The following is a 25,175-nucleotide window of genomic DNA, read 5'->3' on the forward strand; positions in this document are numbered from 1 at the left end:
AGTAGCATTCTTCCCATCCGGGAGCCGCCATCTGTCATGGGAGTCGAGTGTTATGAACCGCGAAGCGTGTGTGGAAGTTTCGAAAAAGGATTCGGATTCGAATGCAGCGAGGTAACTAGCCGTCGTGCGGATAAACGCGAGTTAACCTGAAAATGGCCGAATCGTGCGAGTCGGTGGTGTCAAGTGTAGTGACTAGTGTTGTGTCCCATGGGCAGACGAAAGTGGCTGAAACACCGAGCCAGGAGGACGCTGAGATATCCGGTTCTCCCGGTATGTTAGCCCTGCTAAAATAACCCGTAGCAGTTTGAGAGCTATTTTATTCAAACGCGACTGTCGAGCGCGGCCATGCAACAAGTGGTACGGAGCGCTCTCGCATGCCGAACAGGAGCGTACAGGGATATTTATGGGCCCGTCTGGGCCTGTTCGCTATCCCGGTATTTTCTAACTAACATGTCGTCGTCGATCACGTGACTCATCGTTCACCTATACGACTTAATTTTCGCGCGTACTAAGTGTCAAAAATGTCGGCGAATCACCGATGACATTTATCACAAACTGGTACCCGTAAAAGGTTTTGTTAAAAAATTTGACGCGTTACTTTTAAAATGACGATTTCCCGATGACGATTGATTGCAACATTGTATTTTTAATCTTATCAGTCCTTTCTCTTACCGATAATAAATTGATATATCTGTGCTTTTTTATTTGATTCATATCTGATAGGATTTTCTGTTTGATCAGTTTGCGAGCATTAGGTTTCAAATATTATATTTATGCGTGAGTTTTATTGAAAATCGTAATGACTGAGAGATTTAACATTACGTTACTGGCGGAAGGATTATTGCTAGACAGACAGATGGATAAGACATCGTGAAACAACTTTCTGAATCAGAGTAATTAGTTGTATGATTGAAATTGATCGTAAACGCACAAATCTGGTTTACCTCAAGCAGTACGCAAGTTTAAATTTAATCTATGTACACGTATAACTGGCAATGCGTGTAATTGATTTTGTTCACCGTTAGCGACGAGTTCGTTGAGACATTCCCATGAAAAAAACGCAACGAGTTCCTATACCGGTTTTATTTTATTTATTTTATCTTCGTTTGACTGGCTTCGAATTTTTAATTTTCGTGGTGGCGCTGTTAAACAAGAGAGCTGTTAACGCGCTGTTTATCGAAAGCATCGCAGAAATCTATAATTTCTGCAGTTAATTTCGTTAATTTTGTTTTAAATATCGAAAAGTTGATTTAAGAAATACAATTGTAAATGGGTACAGTAATTTAATCATTAAGAAAGTGACATGACAAATTCTTTTATCGACGAAAAAATGACACACTCATAAGTTATCCGCGATAAGCTGTAAACCATATAGGTATTAGATACGCGGGACTTCCTGCACATTATCTGTCTACATCACTCAAACTGGTTGCACTCCTGTAACGTGACAAAACATTAACCATAAGTTGTCATTTCTGTTACCATATACCGATATGTTCTGACATCTGTAAAATTGCTGTATTGCGCGACTGCGTATGTTGATTTATACGTAATTACAAATTAAACTGCATTAGAACGTATAGTATATACAAATAAATTGCTATTCATTAAATGTATGATATTTTTTTGTCTTTTCGATTTTGATCTGTTACAATCTGTATGTTTTCTTAGAGAGGTCGCCACAAAATATAAAAAATCCAGCTATTCTATAATCGGACCGTTTGAAATACACAAATATAATCATAAAATTAATATATTCCAACATAAATATCTGACTCTGTAATATTCATTTAGAAAATGGATATTTTTAATAAATATAGAAATAAATATTGAATAAACATTTATTTCATAAAATTGAAACAGATGGCGCGGTAGGATCTTTTAGTATGAAATGATGGCGTTAGTGGCGCAACCATGTAGTAACCTAACTTACTATAAACAAAACATTACAAGTGCAGTGATAGACATTGTACCATAACTTGTGTGTTGAGAGGTTAAAATTATATTAGGAAAATATAATGTTGAAATCAATTTTAGCAGAAGAATGTACTCGTACCAAATTAGCACCATCGTTAGAAAAAGTATTAAACGATTTAGACAGAGAATCCACGCATCACGATTATATTGTTGCTTTAATAATAGTATTGTTAGCAGAGGCTGGCTTTTATTTGTCATCGTCATATAGTGACCGGCCACAATGGTACGCATTATCATCGATAGCGTGTATTTTTTAGTCATCAATTGTATTATTGTGTGTTATAAAATGCATCTGTCACAGTCCAAAACTACTCTATATACCAAAAAGTTGGAAATCGCGAGACACGGGAATATATGAAATGTATTTTCAACTAGAAAGTGTTCCTGATGTAGAATGCAAACTAGTTGTAGTCCCTCTGGGAGACACATTGATTTTGAATTTTTTTCCCCTTATGGATGGTAAAACGACTTACAGTATAAGTGTACAGACTCTGAAGTATGTTAATCCTTACTCGAGTGATCTTTGTGGACGGTACATGAATCTTAAAGCAATATCTCACAGGTATAATAAATTTATAGCTATGTTGATTATTTAAAAAGGATTATATTTGTTCTTATTAAATTGTTTAATAGGTTTAAGGATCAATTGTCTACACCAGTGCGTAAAGATCTATTTATCAAAGCTGGTGTAATGGGTCCTAGTCTTCAAACTATTCCAATTGAGTTGAAGTTCAGAATTTTAAGACTGCTAGATGCCTATAGTGTAACAAAGATGGCACAGTGTTGTAGAGAATTCCGTGATATATGCTCAGAATCACAATTATGGAAGGATTTACTATATAGGGATTTTCCAGGATGTTACCGTACAGTATCAAATGGCAAAGACTGCTATCGTTTTAGGTACAAAAACAAAAAACTACTTAAACGGTTAAACCTTTAACTATTTAAAAGAGCAAGGGAAAAAGCACAAGTCATGCATGACAACGGCAATGTTTTAAAATGATGTAATAAATATTTTTAATTTATTATACTTTGTATTTTGTAAAATATGTTTGTAAAAAATTCATGATGTTATAAACACAGTTGTGAAAAACATGTGTGAAAAAAAATAAATTATAAATTAAAAAGTCCTGTAATACTAAGGTTATTTATAAATACTAGGACGTTTAACATTAATTTATTATAATTATTGAATTATATAACAGGTATATGTGATATTTCCAAATGCTTATGTTTATTTGTTCAACCTCGTTTCTATATAATAATTTGATAATACTTGAACTTTTACTTATGTATAGCATTCACATGTATTTAAAGATTATAACTTCACGGTTTGATTATCTTGGATGCATCGTTGCACAGATATGAGTTTCATAAGCGCAATTTACAGATTATCACTGAACTGTTGTTCCAAGGAACTAATTCCCGAAACATATCGGAAAAACTATGTTGCTGGCCGTAATTACCGCAAGAAGGTTTTATTTCAATTTTCGATAAAGTATAATTTGAACTAATCAATCAATCACAACACAAATAGTCCTAGTACCATTAACTAACTATAGGATAGACCTGGCATTATATAGAATTTCGTGTCTAGCTATAAAAAACGCAAGAAGATTTTCTATGAGAATTGTTTCACTTAACAGGAGAAAGTTAATATAATATCTAAATATTTTGAAAAATTGAGATCATCTATCGTGATTAGGAAATTTCAACATCAAAGTAATCTTTTAAAATGGAAGTACATATTTTTATTGTTATAAATTTTTATTCTAAGCAAGCAAATGAGCAGTGTGATATAATTTCCAGCATGAGTATATTTCTAATGACATAATGTATACAAGCATGCAATCCTACTATTAGAAATAAAAATTTGCCGAATGGTAATCGTTTATTTACATTAAGGATTAGATCGATAGATGGCGAAAATCTGTATTTAAAATTTGTTTCTTTAATTACATATTGCATATGCCTATCATATAAGTAGTTAAGACTAAAATGCACGCCTTCCAGGGCATTCCACGTCAAGTTCACTTGTTAACGAGTAACTGTAGTACAGACTAAATTACCTAAGATATTTATGGGAATTTTTTGCGATCTACACTGAATTACAGAGAGCGTAGTTCTTAGCTTCATATCGTGTTCTAAAGATTAATTTGTTGATATAAAAACATGATTGTAAAGATTAATCTTTGGAAAACAATGTTAATTACCAGGTCTCATCACGAGGAGGTGACTACGCATACGAGACCCACCCTGGACCCCTAATCCCATTGATTGGAAATTGAATATCTTGAAAAAGCTTGTGGCATTTGCACAAGCTTGAGTTTAGTATGATATCTACTGATATACGTGAGCATAAAGATTGTTCTTAAAATGTATTGCACAAATTCAGACTCTCTAAAATATATATCCTATATACACAGATATATGTATATAATATGTATATATACGTAATATTATATCACATTATTAACTACAATTTAATATATAGTTTATTAAAGAGAGTAGACTAGAATATATATATGAAAATTCTTAAGAACACTTGTATTATATTTGAATTTCAAATAATTTTATTCTTTATGTTCTCAGGAACACGGAATACTACAGCTTACAGTAGTCGATTGAAATCCACTAATTGTAAGAAAAATAAGTGAGAAGCATGAATACGAAGGTAGATTATTGTGACGTAAACTATTGAAAAATATTAATTATCAAGACCTACCCTGCACGAGTGTGATGACACTCGCTGCAATGAATGGCTTTTCAGTTTAAAATTGAGGTCGCATTTCAGTTCAGATTATCATATTTGAATCTTTAACCAATCACCGAAGAAACCAAACCATGCGACTCACCGTCGTAGAATTGGAAATTAGTTGCAACAAATTCTTTGCTCAAGTCTATGAACGTTGTTTCTTTTCTTCTCAAATCCTTCTATCGGTTTTATAATGGACACGCTTTGGTGGCAGAAAGAAACAGAACAGAAAATAAATTATTAAAATATTAAATAGTGTTTTGAAATGTTATAGAAACAGAATAATTATTTCATTGTTATAAGGAATTTATTAAAATTGTTAAATAATGTTTAAAGGTAGTGAATAATTAAATTAATGATTTTATGTTGTTATAAACAGATCTTTAAAATTGTTAAGTAATGTTTGAAAATATTATTGAAATAAAATAATTTATTGACAATGTTAAATAATATTTAGGAATGTTATAGAAATGAATCCGTGATTTCATTGCTATAAATAAAGTATTAGAAATGTTAGATATCGCCCAGCTTACGATAATATAAGTTTCCGTGTTGTCGATGTGTACGCTGCGAAGGTTCAGGTAGTAGTAACGATCTCCCGCTGTAGTATCACTCAAAGTCATCGTGAATGTTTGGAGAAAGGGCAAAACTTTCGATACGTCGAAATCTGATTTTCCTATTATAGCAATCAATAATTTTTAGATTATTACTACACATTTATACTTTCGGCGATTTATTGTAATAATTAACATTATAATTTACATATTTATTGCAAGTTACAACTACATTTAAAGTTTCATGTCATTAGTTTTTCACCTGTAATTATATTAATATTATATTAAATGCTAGTTTATGATGGAAATAATTATGTTATAAAAATGAAGTTGACCAGTTATCGTCAATCATGCATGGCCACGGTAAATGTACATATGGGTGGGGCAGATAAAAATATTACAAGTTGTTTTCTTCGAAGCCATTGCAGATATCAACTTGACATTTTTTGGTGTTAAATAGCACAGAGGGGTTAACACTTTAGGCTGTAAGATATTGTGCGGGTGAGTCTTTTGGAAATGAAAGGGATGTTACCCCATTCTTTTTTAATAGGGTGACATTAATTTATCGATATTCGGACAGATGTTATCAAATCTAACAACTTTTACCGAAGGGGTTTTTTTTACTTTACATAGTTAAAGAGTTATAGCGTAAAATACCTTACGTAAGGAGAGTTTCGTGACGATGTGGAAAGATATCAAAAGAAATATATTATGCTTTGAAAACACGCATCTATTCTTGTGATAATAGCTTTGCCAATATTTGATAACATTATTGGAATTATAGATTTACATGCGGTCTGAATTCATTTTTGAATATCTTTTTTCATAGTTAGTGTCGTTGCAATCACTTTTTCCTTTACATAGCTCAATAAAAGATAATCAACTGACGTTAAATTAGGTGACCTATTTGAGAAATAATTTTCAAAGCAGAATAAATTTTTTTTAATGTTTTCCGACACCTTCGTGGAACTTTCCTTGCATAAGATATTTTCTTGCATAAGATAAAAAGAAATGGGAATAGTACATATTTCTGCCTTAAGAAAGTCACCCTCACAATATCTTACACTGTGAGATGCTAGCCTCTGTACCATTTAAGTTCGAAAACTTCAAAGTTTAAAAACCTCAAGTTGATATCTGTAATGGTTTCGGGGAAAATAGCCTATACTTAACACTTTATCTGCTCCACACTGTATAAAAATTCTACTTGGTATGAAATAAAAATTACAATACAAATCTTCCAAGGAGGAAAGTAATGATATATTATTTAAATTTTAGACTTTTAGATTTTTCAGAGTGTTATTATAAGCTTCGAATTTTTATTATTTACCATAATACTTTATACTAATTTATAAAGTTTTTAACTTATTTAAGCGTATACCGTCGTCCAACAATTATGTAGTAAATATGTATATGAATCTACTATGTTTACACGAATATAATTCTGCTTTATGTCATATAAGACTACATGAAAGCATTACTTTACTTTAATTATGAATTTAAGTTATCTTCTTATTTTGATGTATTTAACAAGATTGGAACATTATATCTATTACTGACTCTAATCGTAAGCAAAAAAAAAAAACAAAAAAAATAGGTAAATACAATACGTTATAAGCATGGTAGCTTCTATTCAAAATTATCTTTTTATCAACCGCTCTCCATTCAGTTTGTATAACGATGAACAGAAATGCTATAGGCATACTGCATTCTTTATTTTGTAATTACGAAATATCCTGTTCTATAGTGTATTTGTAGTTTCATACAAGAATTAGGTTTTGATTCAAACCATTACTATACTTAATTGATAATATCGTGTGCGACACGAAAATGATAAGAAATCAGGTGATCCTGAAACGTGAAGTACAAAAAAGCATTGTCAGATTTATTCTCATCTGTACTAATACACATGTAGTTCACTTATAAGTTAATAACTGAAATCTAGTCTAAATTCCAGATCACCTGGAAACCTCGACGAGAATTTTGAATGGTCTAGACTACATTGTAGAACGCGTGAAATCGGTAATCTCTGACAGATACTTTATCGATGATACACAAAGAAGTGTTAATCAAATAAAATTATGTATATAGAAGATTTTTCTTAAATAAATATTTTTGAAGATCCAGTATAAACATGTGCAAAATTCTTGTCTTCATACGCCTCTAATCTTTACTCTCAAATATTTATATAAAATTTTCAAACATTTGTTTCAAATAGAATTAATTATATTTTTTTAAATATTCTTTAATTATTCTTGATTTTATAGCATTATTCCTTTAATTACATCCTTACTGTCATTTGAATTAAATTTTTTCCAATTAATTATAGAAATTTATAATGTTCGTAAATTATTTTTCAGCAGAAGAGATAACGAAGCCAACGCTGAGCAACGATGATACCCAAAATGAGGAAACGACGACACAGAGTAATGGTGATACCGGTGAGTGATAACCAAGGCAACAACTGTTTCGCTCTTGCTCTACTGTGTTTCACTTCTGGTCGATACGTCAGATGGAAGCACACCTGGTTGCACCTATCGATCTGGTGTATCAGCAATGAAAATTTGTCTTTGTACACCGTGGAAACTAGCGGCGGTTTACAACAAAATGGAAACGATCGCCTTCATTGTAGTTTATAATATTATTATAGTCAATACGCAATCAATTAATTACGCGGCAACTCTTAACGCGAGATCATGCTTATCATTAACAATCCCCGATATGAGCTTCGATTTGTCATTATGCAAGTGGGAATAAATAATTTGCCACGTGCATCGACGCTTCATATGTTTAAAATGCAACTCTGTTATTGTTGAAAAGCAGACTGTTGCATCTCCGATGCTAGATAAAGCTACAGAGATTGATACATCCGTCCATCAAACATTGATTATCTATCTATCTTGTACTTTTTACAAGGGCACGTTAAAAAACACGTGAATTTTTATTATAAACTCGTTCGAATTTATTTTGACATAAAGTATTCGGTTCGGAGAATAAAATTAAAAATTAGAAAGACGGAATCTTCAAGATGTTGGAAGACTTTCTTCACGATATTTCATAAAAATGTTAGAATCGCCGCAAGGAGATGAGAATTTTTATTACAAACTCCTTCGAATTTATTTAAACGAAAAATATTTGTTTTGGAGGATAGAACTAGAACTAAGGGTCGTCGAGATGTTGGAGTAGAATAGGATGTTGGAAAATCTTCTTCGTGATATTCCTTAGTAGCTGTTTGAGGGATTTGGTTGATCGCAGTTAGAATCTACTTCATGAAATAAGATATCATTTCTGGATTCGTGATTTTTATGAGTAGGGATGCAAAGTTTTTGCAAGTACGCAAAATCTTAGTGATTACCTATCGATTCAAACTTTCATATTTTTTTCGAAATGGTGCGGATTTTACACTTTTGTCAATTGTAACTCTTATTGAAAGCGTATAGATATCCATATCTTTTTGCTTCTGTACACTATGTTTATAAAATATCCTCTTTGTCTCGATTGATGGTACAGTATAATATTATACTGAAATATTGAAGCTTTTCTTGAATTTATCGAACGTCTCTAATTGAACTATATAATTTTTATATAAAAAATTTTGCAAACATTCACACGACAAATTTTAAACGTTCATAAATTTTACACCACGAATTTTAAACACTCACAAATGTCATATTACATAGAAATATTTGTTTTAATCATAATCTTTGAAATATTAATATGTCCTGAAATTTTAATTCTAAGTAAATATTTTACTTTCAACATAAAATAGTGAAATACAGAAAGATATCTGCTTTACATTTCTTCTTGTAAACTGTAAACCACTCTGTTCTCTCCAACGGATTTTTTCGTTTTTATTTCCAATAAAAAGAAGGAGAAAGCTTCGATTTTGACACAACAACGCTATTATTCGCTGGTTGATGTCCGTGACGTTGTACATCGTTAATCCGCGAAATGCAGTTAGGCAAGTGGATTCACATGTTCCACGCGATCCCACAAATTCGAAGGCTGAGTTCGATCGTTAGATACGGGATGGTTGATAATTGTTATTACGCTGCCGTTACGCTGTCAAATCGCAGTTGGAAAATGATTGAAACATTTCTGTAGATTGGCTTTGTCGTATGCAGCCTATAATAAATGTGTCTTGTCGTTTCGACGCTCGATTTGTGTCCGTTAATTTTGCAAAATCGGAGTAAGGATTAAATTGGAAAACGGATAACTGATTCGAATGTCTGCGCAATATATGAGATTTCGGGATTAATTTATTATTATAGTTTTCATTCGTAGAATTTGATTTCGCTACGGTCTTTCGTCAAAGCGAATATTTTATTTTCCATTTTCTTTGACGTTAATACGTAACGATGGGTGTTCGTTAATTTTATCAAAGAATAATATATAAAGAACCGCACATGTAATTTTTATTAGAAACTGTGAAAGCCCAAGGAACATTCGATGAATTGTAAACAAAAAAATTTGTTTGTTGCTAAATAATTGGAAGAAGTTCTATTTCAAACCGATTTGCTGAAAAGTTTACTTTGCTTAGTTGCGCCACTTTTTCAGCAAACCTACGATATAGTTCCAACAGTGTTACAGTAAACAGACATCAATATACAATTTCCCAGTAAAAATTTCCCTACTAACGATTTTCCGTCTGTTCTATTTAATTCTCACTAATCCACTCTCTGATGGCAGAAAGAAAATCAAAAAGAGGAAGGTGATAGGTGTTTCAATATTTATACGATTCCGTCGCGCCGTCACGTACGAGCGATTTATCGTTGTCCCGTCTTCCGTTTCTATCCCGAACTGTTCCGCGCCGCTGCGAGCGGCGTGACTTCTAATATTCTTCCCTTCTTCGACACAGCTTAACGAACTGGGAAGTTTTGGCACGGAACCGTCGAATAAACCTAGTCGAGCGTAATAGCCAACGATGTTCGCCACCGTAGCCCCGTTTCGCGACATTTTCGATCCTGGATTCTCATTTATTGTTAGTTTCACTCTAAAGGTAATTAAGGGAAAAAGGAAAAAGAAGAAACAATCTCCTTTCTCACCATTACGAACAGTCGTCGATTCATAGGATGCATCGCGTTGCCGAACGATGCCGATGCGAATAAATAGCGGGCAATTAAGCTGGCAGATTCGCGTGCGAGTTTTAATTATCGTCGTACCTAAACGCTCGCCACCGCGGCACCGATTAAAACGTTTGCCCTGCACTCGACTATTTTTCTTCAATTAGAGATTCAACTGCGAGCGCGATAATAATTAATAACGGCGAGGCGGGGTTGTTAACGCACGAATTTAGGACGAACCGCGCTGTAAGGTCGCCTAGGGGAACTGGGTCATAGCAGGTGGCGACTCGCAGAATGGGAACATCAGCAAAGGGAGAGGGAGAGAGGAAGAGACAAAAAGAGGACGTTGGAAGAGTGCACTTTTCAAAATCGGCCGCTAAACGTTTCGTTTCCGTGCTTGGGGAAGATGCACCCTCTCTCGCTGTTTTGTACAGCCTATGACTATCTTCTTTCCTGCCACCTCGTTCGCTCCATTTATCCTTCATCCGCAATATTCTACGCTAGCTTCGCTCTTCCTATTCCTCTTTCCCTCTTTACTTTCCCGCTTCTCTACACCACGCTGTCTCTCTGCTCCACTCCAAAACGCAGAATTTTATAGCTTAAAATTCGAACAATCCGGAAGAACACGAGGGAAATGTCAACCGGAAAATTGTCATTTAAAAAAATAAAGCGAAAACGTAGCTCGCGACGTTTATAGTATATAGCGAGGCCTCTCGGAAACGGGACAACAACACGTCGCTGGAGCATTCGTATTCCGGAATCGGGACTCGTTCACGGTTAGCTGGTGTGCGCTACTATGTCGTATGCGTATTTCGAAGCCCGGTAGCGGGCTTAAGCTTGCGCCGTTTCGCCTTCCTCTTTCTCTCTCTCTCCCTGTTGCACCGCCCCCTTATCCTCTCGCTTGCTCTGACAGCCTGGCCAACCCTCTTTGTCGCTCGAGCGCGGATGTCGGTGTTCTCTGTTCTCCGGGTTGCTCCCTGGCTCTCTCTCATCCCCAGTGCGCGCATCGAACCCGTCCTGGACGAAAGTCCTTCCCGCTCCGTCGCGCGTACCACGCACGTTTCTTTGTGATCGAACCCTTCACGACCTACTCGATCGACGATCGTCGTGACACGCGTGCACGGCCCATTCTCCGCCCTCGTAGATCCTATAGATCGCCTCCCGTCGGATCATCCTGTCGTCGCCTTGATCTCGTTCGGAATTTCCGATTTGTGGCGAATCATCGGACGCGCGCGTGCATCTGAAATCGCGTGTGGTGTGATCGACGTGGCTCGATCGAAGGTTTTTGCGTAACCACTGCAAGTGAAAGGAAGATTGTTGGCTCGAGAAGGGTGACGAGGCTGAGCTGGTCTTGCGAACCTGGACTAAGTGCGTGGTAAATATGTTGATAAGTTCACTCGTGCGGATTGCAAGTTTGGAATCGTGGAACGACTCGAAGTCGAGAGATCGAGAAATAGAGGGTCCCTTAACTCGACCGCTCTTTGCGAGCCTTTGTCTTCGTCCTTACGGATTGTCTTCCGGAAAAGGTTCACTTCGCGTACAGTTTCGTCGAGCTCGATGCTTCACGTGGTCTCTCCCTGCGGATACTTTCAGTTCTTTCTTCAGTTCTCGTTTTTCGATTGTTTCGTTGGGAGTTAGGCAAGATTTGGTTAACTGAATGGGATAATTGAGATTTTAGGAACTGATATGAAGTTTTTTATTAAATTGCGAACAATAGCCTGTATCACGTAAGTTGATCAATTGATGCGATGTTTGCACCACGCAAACTTTAAAAGAAATATCGTGTTAATTGTAGGCACTGTGGTATTGCTGCTGATGTTTGATCTGCAATCTGATATTCAGTTTGCTCTACAAATATCATATTTCCAAATTGCTTTGAATGATCGTATAATCCTGTGATGATTCGGGTACAAATATACAGACTGTTTGATAATAATGTTTAGCAATTTGCAAACGTATAATCTTTATCAAAAGATGATATAAAAATTTGAATTTATTAGAGATAATCGATTATGATTTACTAGATACTGATCAAGGCAGAAATTATTGGCACGAAAATGTATATGTTTTGTATTTGCAGAGCGTACAAAGAAAGACGAAAGCCAATAAGGGAATTTTACGTCGTTAAAGACAATTTCCTGCTTCCATATAAATTCCAGCACTCAAACTGCGAATCAATCTTTACTCGAACAAACTCATGCAGTTAATATACGGTCCATTATATCGCTTTTTCCTTTCACCATTTACGATATTATATAATCTATCGAATCGTACGATTTTTAGCAAGCAAATATTTAAATGTGTCTTTTGAAAGGAGTTCGTACTTCCCCTATGATTCGTCTCGTTTATCATAAACGAATAATACAGCAAATATTGAAATATATCTCTTGGCAAGAACCTACATTCTCTGTATCATTTATCTTATTTATCACGAACGATGTAATTCAAATTCTGCCGCATACTTTGTACCGATAACAATATTGAAATAAATTTATAAAATTAAAAATTGATTGATCTCAGGAAAGAATAGATTGATAAAACATACGCTGCGATACTTTAGATTATTCTTTCTTTCTTTAATTGACGTATCTAAAAGATCACTTCGTTCTTGGAGATTACGTGATCATTTTGGTTATCCAATCGCTGTGTTATAAATATATTTTAGAAAAGATAGCGTATTTTATATAAATATATTTTACACAAGAAATAATTCAAATTCGCAAAAATACGTCGCTATAGATTAACAAAATTCCGTCACAAAATACCATAAATTGTCTACCTTCACAATTTTGATAGCTCCAGTATCAGAGAATAAAGTTCTAAAGTACGAAACTAATGGCACAGAATGTTTTCCACGTCCAATATATCAACTGTCGCGGATTTCACGAAAGAAACATAAAGATACGCATTCCCGCTGTTTTTCATCACGCCGAAATAGTAATATCGATTTATTGCCGGCGGCGAGCGTGGTCGAGTCAATTTCAATTTCTCACGGACACGCAACGATAGCGCGGGCAGATTCCAATCGCAAACGGAAAATAAATTCTAGTAACGAACGAGTGAAGGTAACGGTGATCGCGAATCGAACCGGGAGACACGGATAAGCTTGGCCGTGGGGCCTCGTTATTAGCAGAGCAGTACTCTCGATTTATCTAAGGGAAAAACTCGTGGCCCTTCACCAACAAAGGCGCGGTTCAATCTCTGCTCGCAGTCCCTTCCTCTTTCCCTCGAGCGATCGATCAACCCGCGAGGCCCGACGTATTAATAGCCGCGGTATAAATTTACGTGTGCAGAAACGGATGAGCGTCGCGACGCGTAGAGACAGCCATCCTTCTTTTTTCTCTCTTTGCACTTTACTCCTTTTCACTCGTTTTGTTTTATTCTCTCTTCGCTTTGTTGTTCAGACCGATACGCCGCCGGCTGGACCGTTTCGATGACGACATCTGATGCTCTTCGTGGCTGCGACGCGACGTGGGAAATATCGCCACCCTGCGATGTCAGTTCGATACATTACTCCCTTTGTTTTTTCATTCTAGAATGCCCAAGCTGTATTGTTTGCCACCATCAGGCAAATCTGCTTTCACTGAGACGAAAGTGAGTGGATGCTTTTGACTGAGTTTTTAGTTTACATTTAGGGGATCATCTTCTTTAGGGGTAGAGAAATAGGGGTGGCAAATGAGAAGAGGGCAAGCGAGGGCAATTTTGCTGAAACGATTTTTGTGTAGCGCCGTTGAGATTTTCGATGGAAATGGCGTGTAAACATTTTGCTACTTAATTAGGTATTAGGATGTTTCTTAATGATGTGAATGGTATTTGCATTTTCGTGGTACATTGTTTTAAGTAAATGAGAATTAAAGTAATTCAAAAGTGTTTGATAGTAATTATTCTCGGATAATAACTTGTCACATTTCAAGTAGAACAGAATTACAAACGTACCAAATTTGTAGAACAACTGTACTGTTTATAATTCGTGTGTTCCGAATTATTGTATCACGCGTGTTAAGAAAAGGAAGTTCCGGTATATTGTGATGATGCTGAGGTTTAATTTCGTAACAAAACACTATAACGCTTCAACTTCTGCGCTGAACATTACCCGCCCTCTTCTTACACCTCTATCAAACAAGAGAGATAATTAGGGAGATAATTAGCCTTGCCTCTGGTAGATTATGATGCATAAAAACAGCTAAAATTTTGTCAGTGATTAGTAAAATGTTGAGCGTCAAATATACACAGTCCATAAAGCGTTCTTCGTCATTATATCTAAAAATATATAAAATGTGATATTTGTATGTTTAGTAATATTTCTAGAATTAATAAAAATCTTCGAAATAACGAACCAATACAATCGCCGTAATGATTTTCAGATATTTTTCTAGCAGAGAAAACTCGAAATTGTGATTAAAAAGCCCGTAGTCATCACGAACCTGTACAAAATACGACCAATATATAATTTTTGTAAGCTAAAAAAATGAATTCGGCGAAATACGAGCATTTCCTTAGTTCCCTCGGAATTAATTTCAATTTTCGACCTAATAGACCAATACAGCCGCGATAGTGATTTTAAAAGAGTAATAGCCCGTTACATTATTGGCAAACTTTTCGTAGAAACTTCTATTGAACTCGTGCCAACAGAAATGTCCAGTAGTGTAGATATATAACTATGCGAAAATTGCTTTTGTGACATTTTTAATGTAAACGCGTAGCTTGTCCTACGATCGATTAAAACGGCTTACATAAAGTAACTGTTTATCGAATTACAGAGATTGCGGTAGTTGGATAGCGACGTTCCAAGTAAACGCTTTATGCAGCGGTCTGCTCTATCGCATTAACAGAACAGCCTGACACCATGCAACATTATTGGGATTGTAGCTTTATTTTTCTTTAGAGGATGTTTAGTATCCTAATTTAGATAACCTTCGTTTGTTCTTATTATTTAGCGGCCCACGTTCCCGTCTCATCGCGCACTTCCTTATTTCAATTTTCAGTTCATAAAGCCCGATAAAGCAAAATAACGTGTTCTTAAAAATCCAAACAGATCTAACATTGGAAGTACCAGGATAAATTTAACAATGGAATTATCGAAATAATCAATTTGTAATTTTTTATAGAAATGTATAGTTTTTTAGAATTTGAATGATTTTTTTGTAAAATATACGAATAGAACCTTACTTCTCATCTTACGTTTGTATTTTTTTAAATACTTTACGTTTTATTATTTTCCCGTCAAGTTCTATATTTTAACTCCTGATAATTATAGTATCAAGCAAATGTTAGGATGGAAAGAGCATTAATACGTCTTATTCGATATAATGTAATTTATCGCGCTTCTTTTCTTGTCGTCTTCATTTATAAATATTATCATACATTAACACAATTATTAAGAAAGAATACACGCCAAACGCTTATACGTCTCACGAAACGGAATCAACATCGAAGGTAGAGGAAGCATACTTCACCAAAAACTAACTCAGCACAAGCCATCTGAAGCTTCGAAGTGCTGAGATCATGCAAAATCGATGTCTCGACCTCTCTTCTTCGCTTCGAGAGGAGTCTCGTTCCACGTTCCTTAATCGATCCGTCTATTGCCAGCATCATTGAGGAGGATAGAAGAAAAGAAAACAAAAAAACGCGTTCGTAGGTGGTGTGTGTGTGCGGGCCAGCGAGAGGCAGAAAGAAAGGGAAAGTCGATGATCGGCCCGGCGATAGTTCAAGCTGGTGGTGCGTTCAACCAATATTCGCGGTGAATCGAATACCAGTGTACGGTGGAAACGCGAGTTTCACGCGATGCCAGGCGAGCATCGGTGAGACGAGCGTGATCGCGGGAAAAGTGGAACCCGACGAAGAAATCGGGTATCGTGCGTACGAACGATTACGTTTGCCCCGTCGAACTGTTCGTCGTGCTGAGGATATCAACGTCAACCTGTCGCTCTCCGAGGTGTTGAGTCTGCTGGACCACGCCGACGACGACGAGGTCCTCGCTGGCACGTCTGAGGAAAACCGGAGGAGAGCCCTGTGGCAGTTTTATTCCACGGGGATGCTCACGCACAGCCACAGCGACGGCGAGTTCCCGATTTATTCTCAGGGTGAGTTCCCTTACGAGATCTCGTTGTCTGTGGTTATCGTTGTCGGTCATGTTGCACGTTATAATTTAATTTCATGATGCTTTATGGTAAGTATCTTTGGAAAAAAATTCGAGGATTTTATTTCGTACGAATTTTTAAATAAGAATGTCAGTTAAGAAAATGATATGAAAATTAGAGTGTATTACACTCTGATTAGAATACATTAATTTTTCTGTTTTTGTTAACAGATTTATAAAACTTTTGATGGATCGGTTTCGCATGAATTTGTTGTATATGATTGATGTTGATTGTTGAATGTTGATTAAGCGAAGAAATCTAGTGAATTTAGTATTAGTTTCTTCATTTCTTTTTTTTCATAATTTGTAAACTTCTGGAAAGTATCATTTCTACTGTCTTTTATTGTGAATTTTTTGTATGATATGATTGTTGATTGATAATTATTGATTAAGCAGAAAAGAGTAAAGAAATCAAGAAGTATAAATTATTTGTCTTAGTCAAGAGTTGTAGTTTTTGAAGAGTGTTATTTTTGTAGTGAGAAAGAAAGAGGATTTATAGATTGTAGAAATTGGATAATTCATTCTTGGCGATGTAAATTTTTGAACTTCGTTTATTTTCCTGATTTATAATTATACATAGATGTTTCTTGCTATTTTCTTTTTATAAAAAGAAATTTTATTACAAAAAGATCGATGATTGCATTTCATAATAACGCTTTAGGTTTTTATCTGCGTGAGTAAAACGTCTATCATTTGTTTAAAAACATAGGAATTATAGAAAGCCGGGGACAGGTATATAATTCATAGGAATTGCATTTGCTAAACAGTGAGATATGTGTCTATATATGTGTAATTAACAAATATGTATATCATTTAAATAAAAGAATTCTAAAGATTTAATACGATGTAAAAAAAATTCTATAGTATCTGCTCGAACATTTAAAACACTTTTTACTTCCTTTCACAAAAAATATTTGATACTTTTAACGTTCTAAATTCTTATGTTTCAATGTATGTAATCGTTGTATGTACTACCTCTCGAAGTGAAAGTACAGGGCGTTACACACTAGGAAGCAAAGTCATTGTGATTTATAAAAGCCGTATTATGAAGTAAAAGTTCGGCATTCTTTTTTTCATACGTGTAGTTAACTGCCACAACATTCATAAAACTTTCAGTATCAGTTGTATACGAACTGAATCAAAAATTAAGAAATATACATTCAGTCATATTTAAAAGGTACTCATTTTTCATAATTCCGTTTGAACTTGTAACTATTTCTCTAACTTTTCCAGTGAAACTTTCGTTGCCGTATCTTCGGCTTTTTTCTGTGATTTCTCAATTGATCTTCGTGCTATGCTCTCCGCATCGATTCAGTTCGGTATTCGTAATGTATAGGCAGCAACACTGAAGCACGTCTTGAATTTCCATCATTAGTCCAACCGGACATCCAGTCACACCGATTCTAATGAGTTTATCGGTATTAATGCCAACTGTGTTTATGGGTCATCGGTTGCCCTAATTCTAACTCGATCGAAACAGTAACGGGATCCTCGAATAATTAAGCCAAACGAGCAATCGTTGGATTTCTATCGCAGCTAGAGCAAATATTAGTGTATCGTGGATTTTAGCGTGACCATAAATGAAATATTTGTAGTTTTCTAATAATTTAATAATACACATACTATGTAATCCGAAGGCATTTCCTGAAGGAAAGTTCTGTTCTAACTGCACCATTTTTTTAATTAAACCTCCGTAGCGAAAGTTTATTTTACATGCCCGAAGCTGAATTCATAGTTACACAAACAAAAGAGGCAGACAGCGAGCAACGTGGAATAATGTTATTGGGAAATATGATAATTTCTATTATAAGATTAAATAAAATAATTTCTTAAGTTTCTTCTTACGTTACGCATCCATATGTTTCAAAAAATGTTCGTCACCTGCTACAAAAATCTTTCAGAATTAACAATCCACTTAAAAAGTTGCAGAAATTATTCCACAAATTTTCCGACAATTATTACAATCTCATTGAAACACTAATTCGGAACTTTAGTTTCCAACTTTAACTGTCTTGTACAACGAATAATTCATACATCGTGAAACGTGCTGCAGAGGGTGTTCTTCGTCGTGTTATAGTTTCACGTTGCAGCCTCGTCGCGAGGAAGCACTGCCAAATTCGCTCCGCTCCAGATGCGTGCGTTCCGCGGTTCCGGTAAAAATCCGGGTTCCACCGCAACGAAAATTTACGTCACTAAGAGGCGAACGTGCGCAGCGATGCGCTTGCCGTAACACTGTTTCCTGCATCCTTCGCCTCGTCTTCCAAGCCGACGACCTACTGAGGGATAAGCAGAGGATGTGACTGCGTAATCAATTTTTGCGCGGACTTTTAATTGCAGAGTTTTACGCAACGGAAAATTCACCGCCGACGATCGCCTACTCCCACAATTGCGTCACGTGGCTAGGTTACTCGCTTCCTAACGCGTTATTAACCATCAAGATATAGTGGCTTGTAAAAGAACTTGGCTGTAAAGATTTTACGTGCTTTTTTTACTGTATATTCCGTTCTTAAAATGGAATCTTCTCAAAATTTACATTCTTTGATTCGTTCTTAATACGTTGATTGATTCGTGTTACTAAATTTGTTGATAACGATTAGAATAAGATACATTTCATAAAGTAAATGTAATTAACATAGCGTGAATTATGTAGCTAATATTGTCGGAAAAAATATAATGCAAATATAATGTGATATTTTGCAAAAGTTAAATGTTATGATATGGTATACTTCGGTCTATTGTAGCAAAATATATATAATTCAATGCGTAACAGTCTATGTGTTACATTCAAAGATCAATACCATTTAGGCGTAGTATATATATGTATTGTAGAGAATTAAATTAGTTTATTTAAGGAAAGTAACAAAAAAGAATCCAGAGATTTGTTTGAGAAACTGACGAGATCCTGTATGAGAGAGGACGAACTTTCGTGAGATTTGTGCAAATGAATTTTTGTGCGAATGGATAAATGTTTTCGAAAGTTCGAATGATGTTTAGTTGTTGGAGTTCGAACGAGACATGTGTTTCATCGGTTTGTGGAAGTTTCGGTGCGCTTTCGGCTGTGAAATAATACAAATTTCACGCGATTTATGCGTGTCTGAGAAGTGATGATAATTGGGAGAGTTGTTAATTGGCGATTTGGCGTTAGCTAAATCATAAAGTTATATATATAGTCAGTCTCTTTATTAGGAACTTACATCTGGTACTTGCAATTGTAAGATATTAAATTTAATAGCTGACAAAATAGGACGATCTGATTCAATAAAAGCTTTTGGACTCGATAATTTCTCAGGTATCTCTGAAAATTCGATAAAATAAAAAGATATAACGTAAATGATTAAATTATGAAAATTAAAATCGCTATTAAACTTACCAGAAATAATTATGCAAGAAGTACAAATTTTCACAACTCGATAAATTGAAAAATTATTGTCAAATTATTTGAAAGCCATTGTTAATTATTAATTTGAAGAATTGATTTAAAAAATGTCAATTTATTGCACTTAGCATTTTAGGGTTTTCAATAAAAGCATGAACCTAAAAACTAGAATAAAGGATTTCTCGACAGCCTTTATTTCCTGGAACATGAAGATATGTTACACGCGAATGATGTTAGATTTGCAAGCTGGAAGAGACACAGCTTCCTTCTCTTGAAATCCAGTGTTCTCGCGAATTTATGGTACTATGTATGTCGGTTTTTATTGGAATGTGAAAAGACACTCCAAGCGCTTCAGGTTTTAATTGGAATTTCGGAACTCTGTCTAACCATAGATAAGCGGACCAGGTGAATCCAGAGAAATTTACACAACGATTCAGAGTCGGAAAAATGACAGAAAACTTCGTTTTCATATTTGAAATTCAATATTATGAATCGTAATTCTTATAAATTCGATCGTCAACTGGAGAAGGTTGACGAATAAAAATTAGTTTTCCGCTGTTTGATTCAATTTATTCGTATCCGATGCTCATCAAACGTAATGATACTATTTTTAATTAATCGTAAGATATTGACCCGAATATCGAAGATAAATAAAATACAAAAAACTCTCTAGATGGAATTGCTTTTATGTTAAACTCCCAGCTATAATCGTAACTTGATCATAGTGGATAATAATGATTTTAAAGTAAGATCGTAATATATAAGTTAATTGGTAAGATTAGGCTTTTACCCAATTACCCGTTAAATTGCAAAGAGATAGTACACGCAAATACGAGAGAAAATAAACGTCAAATTTTAAAACATACGTACAGATATCGCTATTCGCAATCGAATTAAGAATAACGTAACAAGTAAAGCGTAAATGTTTTGTTTGTTAACGAATGCTTCGTTTTCTACCATTTGTAGAAACTTTCGCGCCCGAAGATAAAATCCTTTTCCTGACATTGTACTTTAAAATATTGTCAGATATTTTAGAGATTTCTTCAAAAATTGCATAATTCACTTACTATTCACACGTCACCGAATATCATTAACCCATTTTGCATTAGTCTCATTTCAATGTTTCAATACTTGGCAGACTAATGGACTGGGAATTAAGTGTCGTTCTATTTATTTTTTTCAAAATGACCACCTTTATGGCTACATATTTTAATCATAATTTGTTCTATCTTTAAAATAGGATGGATCAATACAATTTCCCTGAACTGAATAATTCATATGCAATCAATAGCGAATGTGTTAATGAGTTAACCTTCTTCATCTTTCATCTTCCTTCTTCTTCTTATTAAAAAAAAAAAAAAAGAAATAAAAGAAAGATAAAAAGAAAAGCAAAAGCACAGTAAAGTACAGTATGTCATGATGAAACATATTCAGCGCAGACCTCCAAGGAGTTCTAACATCGCGTGAAAAATTTCAAACAAAGGCCATATATCAAGATCGCAAAGCTGTTGGTTGGGCAGGCCCTTATCGAAGCATGGCAAGTTTCTTGTATGATGTTCGACGTGTTACTTATTACTCGTCGACACTGAATGACGTTGAGAAGTCCCGCGAAAGAAGCTTGATTTATCGCGGCCGGAATCGGCGTGTGGATAGCATGAGAAAAGTTGCAGATGCGATCCTGCGACGTTCCACATTCGAATAGTCGATAAATCGCGCGTCAAACGCGGCCAGGTCGAAAAGAAAAGCAATTTGCATTTTGTTTTCCGCGTCGTTTCGTTGTTGGCAGCTAAGCGAGACAAGTTTCCGAGCAAACTCGCGTTTCCTTCCCTTCTATCGCAGGAAGTGGATCGAGAATAACGTGGCTGTTCGTCGGTTTATCGTTGTCCTGGCCATCAATCATCGTCTGCGCCGATTTAACGTCATTCTGACTCGTATTAACAGAAATAATGGACCTTAATGAGCGTAGAATGCCTTGTTAATCGTGCCATGGGTCAGATAATAGGGGAGAATTGCGAGAGAAATGCAATAACGCTACTCTTCTTAGTTGAAATTATATTTCTTTGTTGCTGCATGTCACCTTTGTTTCTCTTTATTGGATCTAAGCTGTTTAATTATTATTTTGTAACAGCCTGTATATTGTAATGTAATATATAATTATAACTTTACTTGAAAGGCAAAAATCGCAGGGTTCTTTAAGTATTTAAACATATCTGGAAAGATGAAAAGATGCCAGATAGTTTTTGTTAAATGAAAGAATTAAATACATAAGGATAGGAAAAACATTAAACGTGAATTTAATAGCATTAGAAATTGCTGGGCTTCAATCAAGTTAAAGTGCATGACGGAATAGTTCTTGAGTGGTACTGTGTTTGATAAGATAGAAGCACAGTAATCGATTCGAGGGATTACCGTAAGATAAGGGAATTAACCTTCCTATAAATTGATGCTCTGGAATTCGATTCCAATTGATTTACACTCAATAAGACATGTTCGATACCTAAAATTTTCTAATTAAATCTGACTCGATGAATCACGGCAGAAATATATAATTTGTTAATTCATTATCTCCTATAAATTTGTTCGCTATAAACTTCTTCTGCGTATTCTGAGTCGTTATATTCAATGTGTCCCTGATAATCTAAATTGGCGCAATAAATTAGCACATTTTCTTTTTTTACGAGATTAGCAAGTGTCCTAATAATTAATAATATGTGTTAAAAATTTATTCGATGGAGTTTGATAATTTCTTCTATTAATTAAGGGAATTAATTATACACAGTTCTGATATAAAATTGTCAGGATAGGAATTGTCCTTTTCTACAGATCTCTATCAAATATTTAACATGTCGGAGTGTGATTTCGAAGACAACAAACTCTCACAACAATACAACAAAGAGTATGTGGTATCTATCTCGCAAAACTCGTACGATTACTTTCATTGATCGTCGCGATAGATTTGCAGAATGACGAAGCACGTATTAGAAATTACGGCAGAATATCGTCAGTCCGTCATACGCCACTCGATTAGTATTCCTCGGGCTAAATCTGTCGCGGTAAATCTACCTTCGAATTCCCATCGTAATTTCGAATCGAAGTGACTGGTTAAACGCGTCGGATTGCCGCAAACGGCATTCGAAGTTTAATTGCGCGAGCCGTGGCCGCTTCGGTCCGCATCACGCGTTTTCACGGAACGTCGCGAACACCGTTCCTTTGTTTCCGCCGAACCTGGTTATTTTCTATCGGGGTAGACACTTATCGATTCAACGACCCTCGCTACACGCAAACTTCCACCAACGTCCGAGCTTTTATTACGAGTTTGATGCAGACTTTGATTTCCCGCGTGACGAAAGAGATTTAAGAGTTAAAAGATGAATCCGTGGAATATGAACGAATCCTCTTTTCGTCTTAGTCTTCCATTCGTCTGACCATAGCAATGGACGATTTTTCCTGTCGAAGCATCCAGAGATGGAGTAAGATCCGAATCTCATTCCTTTGCATAATTTCGTCCTCCATTCTTTAGCTATTTCGTATTGAAATATTTCTTTCTAGTCATAAAACGATATTAATATAAAGAATTTCACGAAACCGTGCTTTTTCCCCGCGATCTTTGTACGAGCAATTCACAAGTCAAACTTGAACTGCTAACTTTCTGAAATTTTTTAAAATTTTAATGCCAAAGAACTTGATCCATACTTATTTCGTATTATAATTTCATCAATGTTTCCTACTTTTAACTTTGTCCAGTTAACCGATTTGGCGACGCATATGCTGCAAGCTACTATCATTGAACGACTTATCGATTCTACCACTCACATTCATCGTCGGAATACCTTTAATAGTCACTCCATCATAATCGCTTCATAATACAAAGGCGAGCACGTATTCCACACGTGTTTCGAATTGAATCGAACAAGCTCATTCATTGAACTCTGAAAGTCCCGGAAGTCGTAACTGATGTTTAACCTTCGAGGAGACTCGTTCGTGTGAAACTTTTTTAATATTTCGAAATTTTCGCGCCGTCTGCTCAGAGTAGGGTTTTTTGTAATTAACTGATTAAACGAAGGGGCGCTACGTTATCCGTGAATTTGACGAAAAAAAGCAATTAGCTGTTCGTTCGATCAGCCGACCAAGGTGAAGCACGTTTTTTTGTCGGGACGAAAGTTACGTAGTTGCCCCAATTGAAGGTTGTTCGTCCTCGGATTGGAAACGTAGGGAAACTGCGGACGCCTTATCGAGCCAACGACTTAATTTTCATGACGAGCGTCTGTGTTATTTCGCGAGCACACGAGGGATTCGTCTTCCTTCCGTGCGGACGAGAAATTTAGCTCGCATCCTCGGGACGTGACACGCGTTCAACATTATGGGAACGTGTTCTCTGGAGAATTTCATTAAACCGGACTCTGGAATCGGCGACCGTGAAACGTTGATTTACGTTTGACGCCTCGTTGCGATACGGTGACTTCAAACGCACCTCCACTAACGATCATCATTCCTTTCAGGTGTTCATTACGGCTTTTTCGCGTTTCCTCGAGATTATTTGCTGAGCGTTAAATTTTATTTTCGCCCGTTAACGTTTAGATTTATCTTAAATTTATTATTCAAAAACATACAAATATTTTTGCATCTTAAACGTCCATAATTTCTTTCACATGTACATTACGGCTTTCTCGTATGTTCTTAAGATTATTCGTTAAGCACTCGATTTTATTTCAATCTTTAAACGTTCAGGTTCGCTTCAAACCTATCATTTCAACACAAATCTGTTTGCATATATTCAAACAGCTACTTTTAGGAGTTCATTATACCTTTTTAGCGTATTAATTATTTTCCGATTGCAAGGCGGTCCACTATTTTGTTCAACAATTTAATTTCTTCCTAGAATTTATAAATTTGTCTCTCTCGCCTGTCGTTGAAATATAAACAAAAGACACTCTCTACAAATAATATTCTGTAAATCTGTAGAGAAACTTCTTAAGAAAACCATAGAGGAGTGAACTGATCTACGATGCTCGCGTGTTTCACGTGCTAACACGTACTGGTCGCTTCAACCTGCTCTTATGTGTCGTAAGCAGAAGTATCAAGGTGCTACTTCTTTCTTTTTCCGGTTTTTATAGAATACTTCACCATAGGGAATTGAAGTCAGTGACTAATCTTATTTCACCTTGAATCACGAAACAAAACATCTTCACAAGCTGATTTTCTTACTAATGGCAACAAAAACGAAGTTAGCGAAGAAACGAAACGAATCTTAAGCTAGGGGTTCCACATCATCGGATGCAGCAGCAAATTAGCAGGTTCGTGTCGAGGCGGCGAG

General features: G+C 35.6%; 2 protein-coding genes across 5 annotated transcripts in view; both read left to right on the forward strand.

Annotated features, from left to right (window-relative positions):
• Positions 1-56: 56 nt before the first annotated feature.
• Positions 57-25,175, forward strand: part of LOC126864877 (phosphatase and actin regulator 4B) — a 392,626-nt gene continuing 367,507 nt past the window's right edge. Inside the window, exons 1-2 of one of the 4 annotated variants that reach the window (XM_050616730.1) lie at positions 57-270; positions 7,644-7,724. In XM_050616730.1, the coding sequence (XP_050472687.1) occupies positions 153-270; positions 7,644-7,724 (199 nt within the window). In that variant the 5' untranslated portion in view covers positions 57-152. Of the gene's footprint in view, positions 271-7,643; positions 7,725-11,350; positions 11,722-15,935; positions 16,430-25,175 lie in introns of those variants that run through there. The other 3 variants (XM_050616731.1, XM_050616733.1, XM_050616734.1) reach the window with 3 other exon arrangements.
• LOC126864881 (F-box only protein 7-like) lies at positions 1,882-6,273 on the forward strand. Its single transcript, XM_050616741.1, has 5 exons — positions 1,882-2,200; positions 2,279-2,539; positions 2,611-2,877; positions 3,368-4,329; positions 4,570-6,273. Exons 1-4 carry the CDS (start codon positions 2,019-2,021, stop codon positions 3,489-3,491), a joined length of 834 nt encoding a protein of 277 aa, XP_050472698.1. The 5' UTR covers positions 1,882-2,018; the 3' UTR covers positions 3,492-4,329; positions 4,570-6,273.

Source organism: Bombus huntii, chromosome 4 (genome assembly GCF_024542735.1).
Source record: "Bombus huntii isolate Logan2020A chromosome 4, iyBomHunt1.1, whole genome shotgun sequence".
Lineage (NCBI taxonomy): Eukaryota > Metazoa > Arthropoda > Insecta > Hymenoptera > Apidae > Bombus > Bombus huntii.

What these genes read in the sequence shown, in the direction of transcription:
- LOC126864881 (XM_050616741.1), top strand. Translation starts at nt 2,019, where the DNA reads ATGTTGAAATCAATTTTAGCAGAAGAATGTACTCGTACCAAATTAGCA. An exon ending in TATAGTGACCGGCCACAATG is followed by an intron (nt 2,201 to 2,278) that starts GTACGCATTATC and finishes CATCTGTCACAG; the next exon opens with TCCAAAACTACTCTATATAC. An exon ending in CTTAAAGCAATATCTCACAG is followed by an intron (nt 2,540 to 2,610) that starts GTATAATAAATT and finishes ATTGTTTAATAG; the next exon opens with GTTTAAGGATCAATTGTCTA.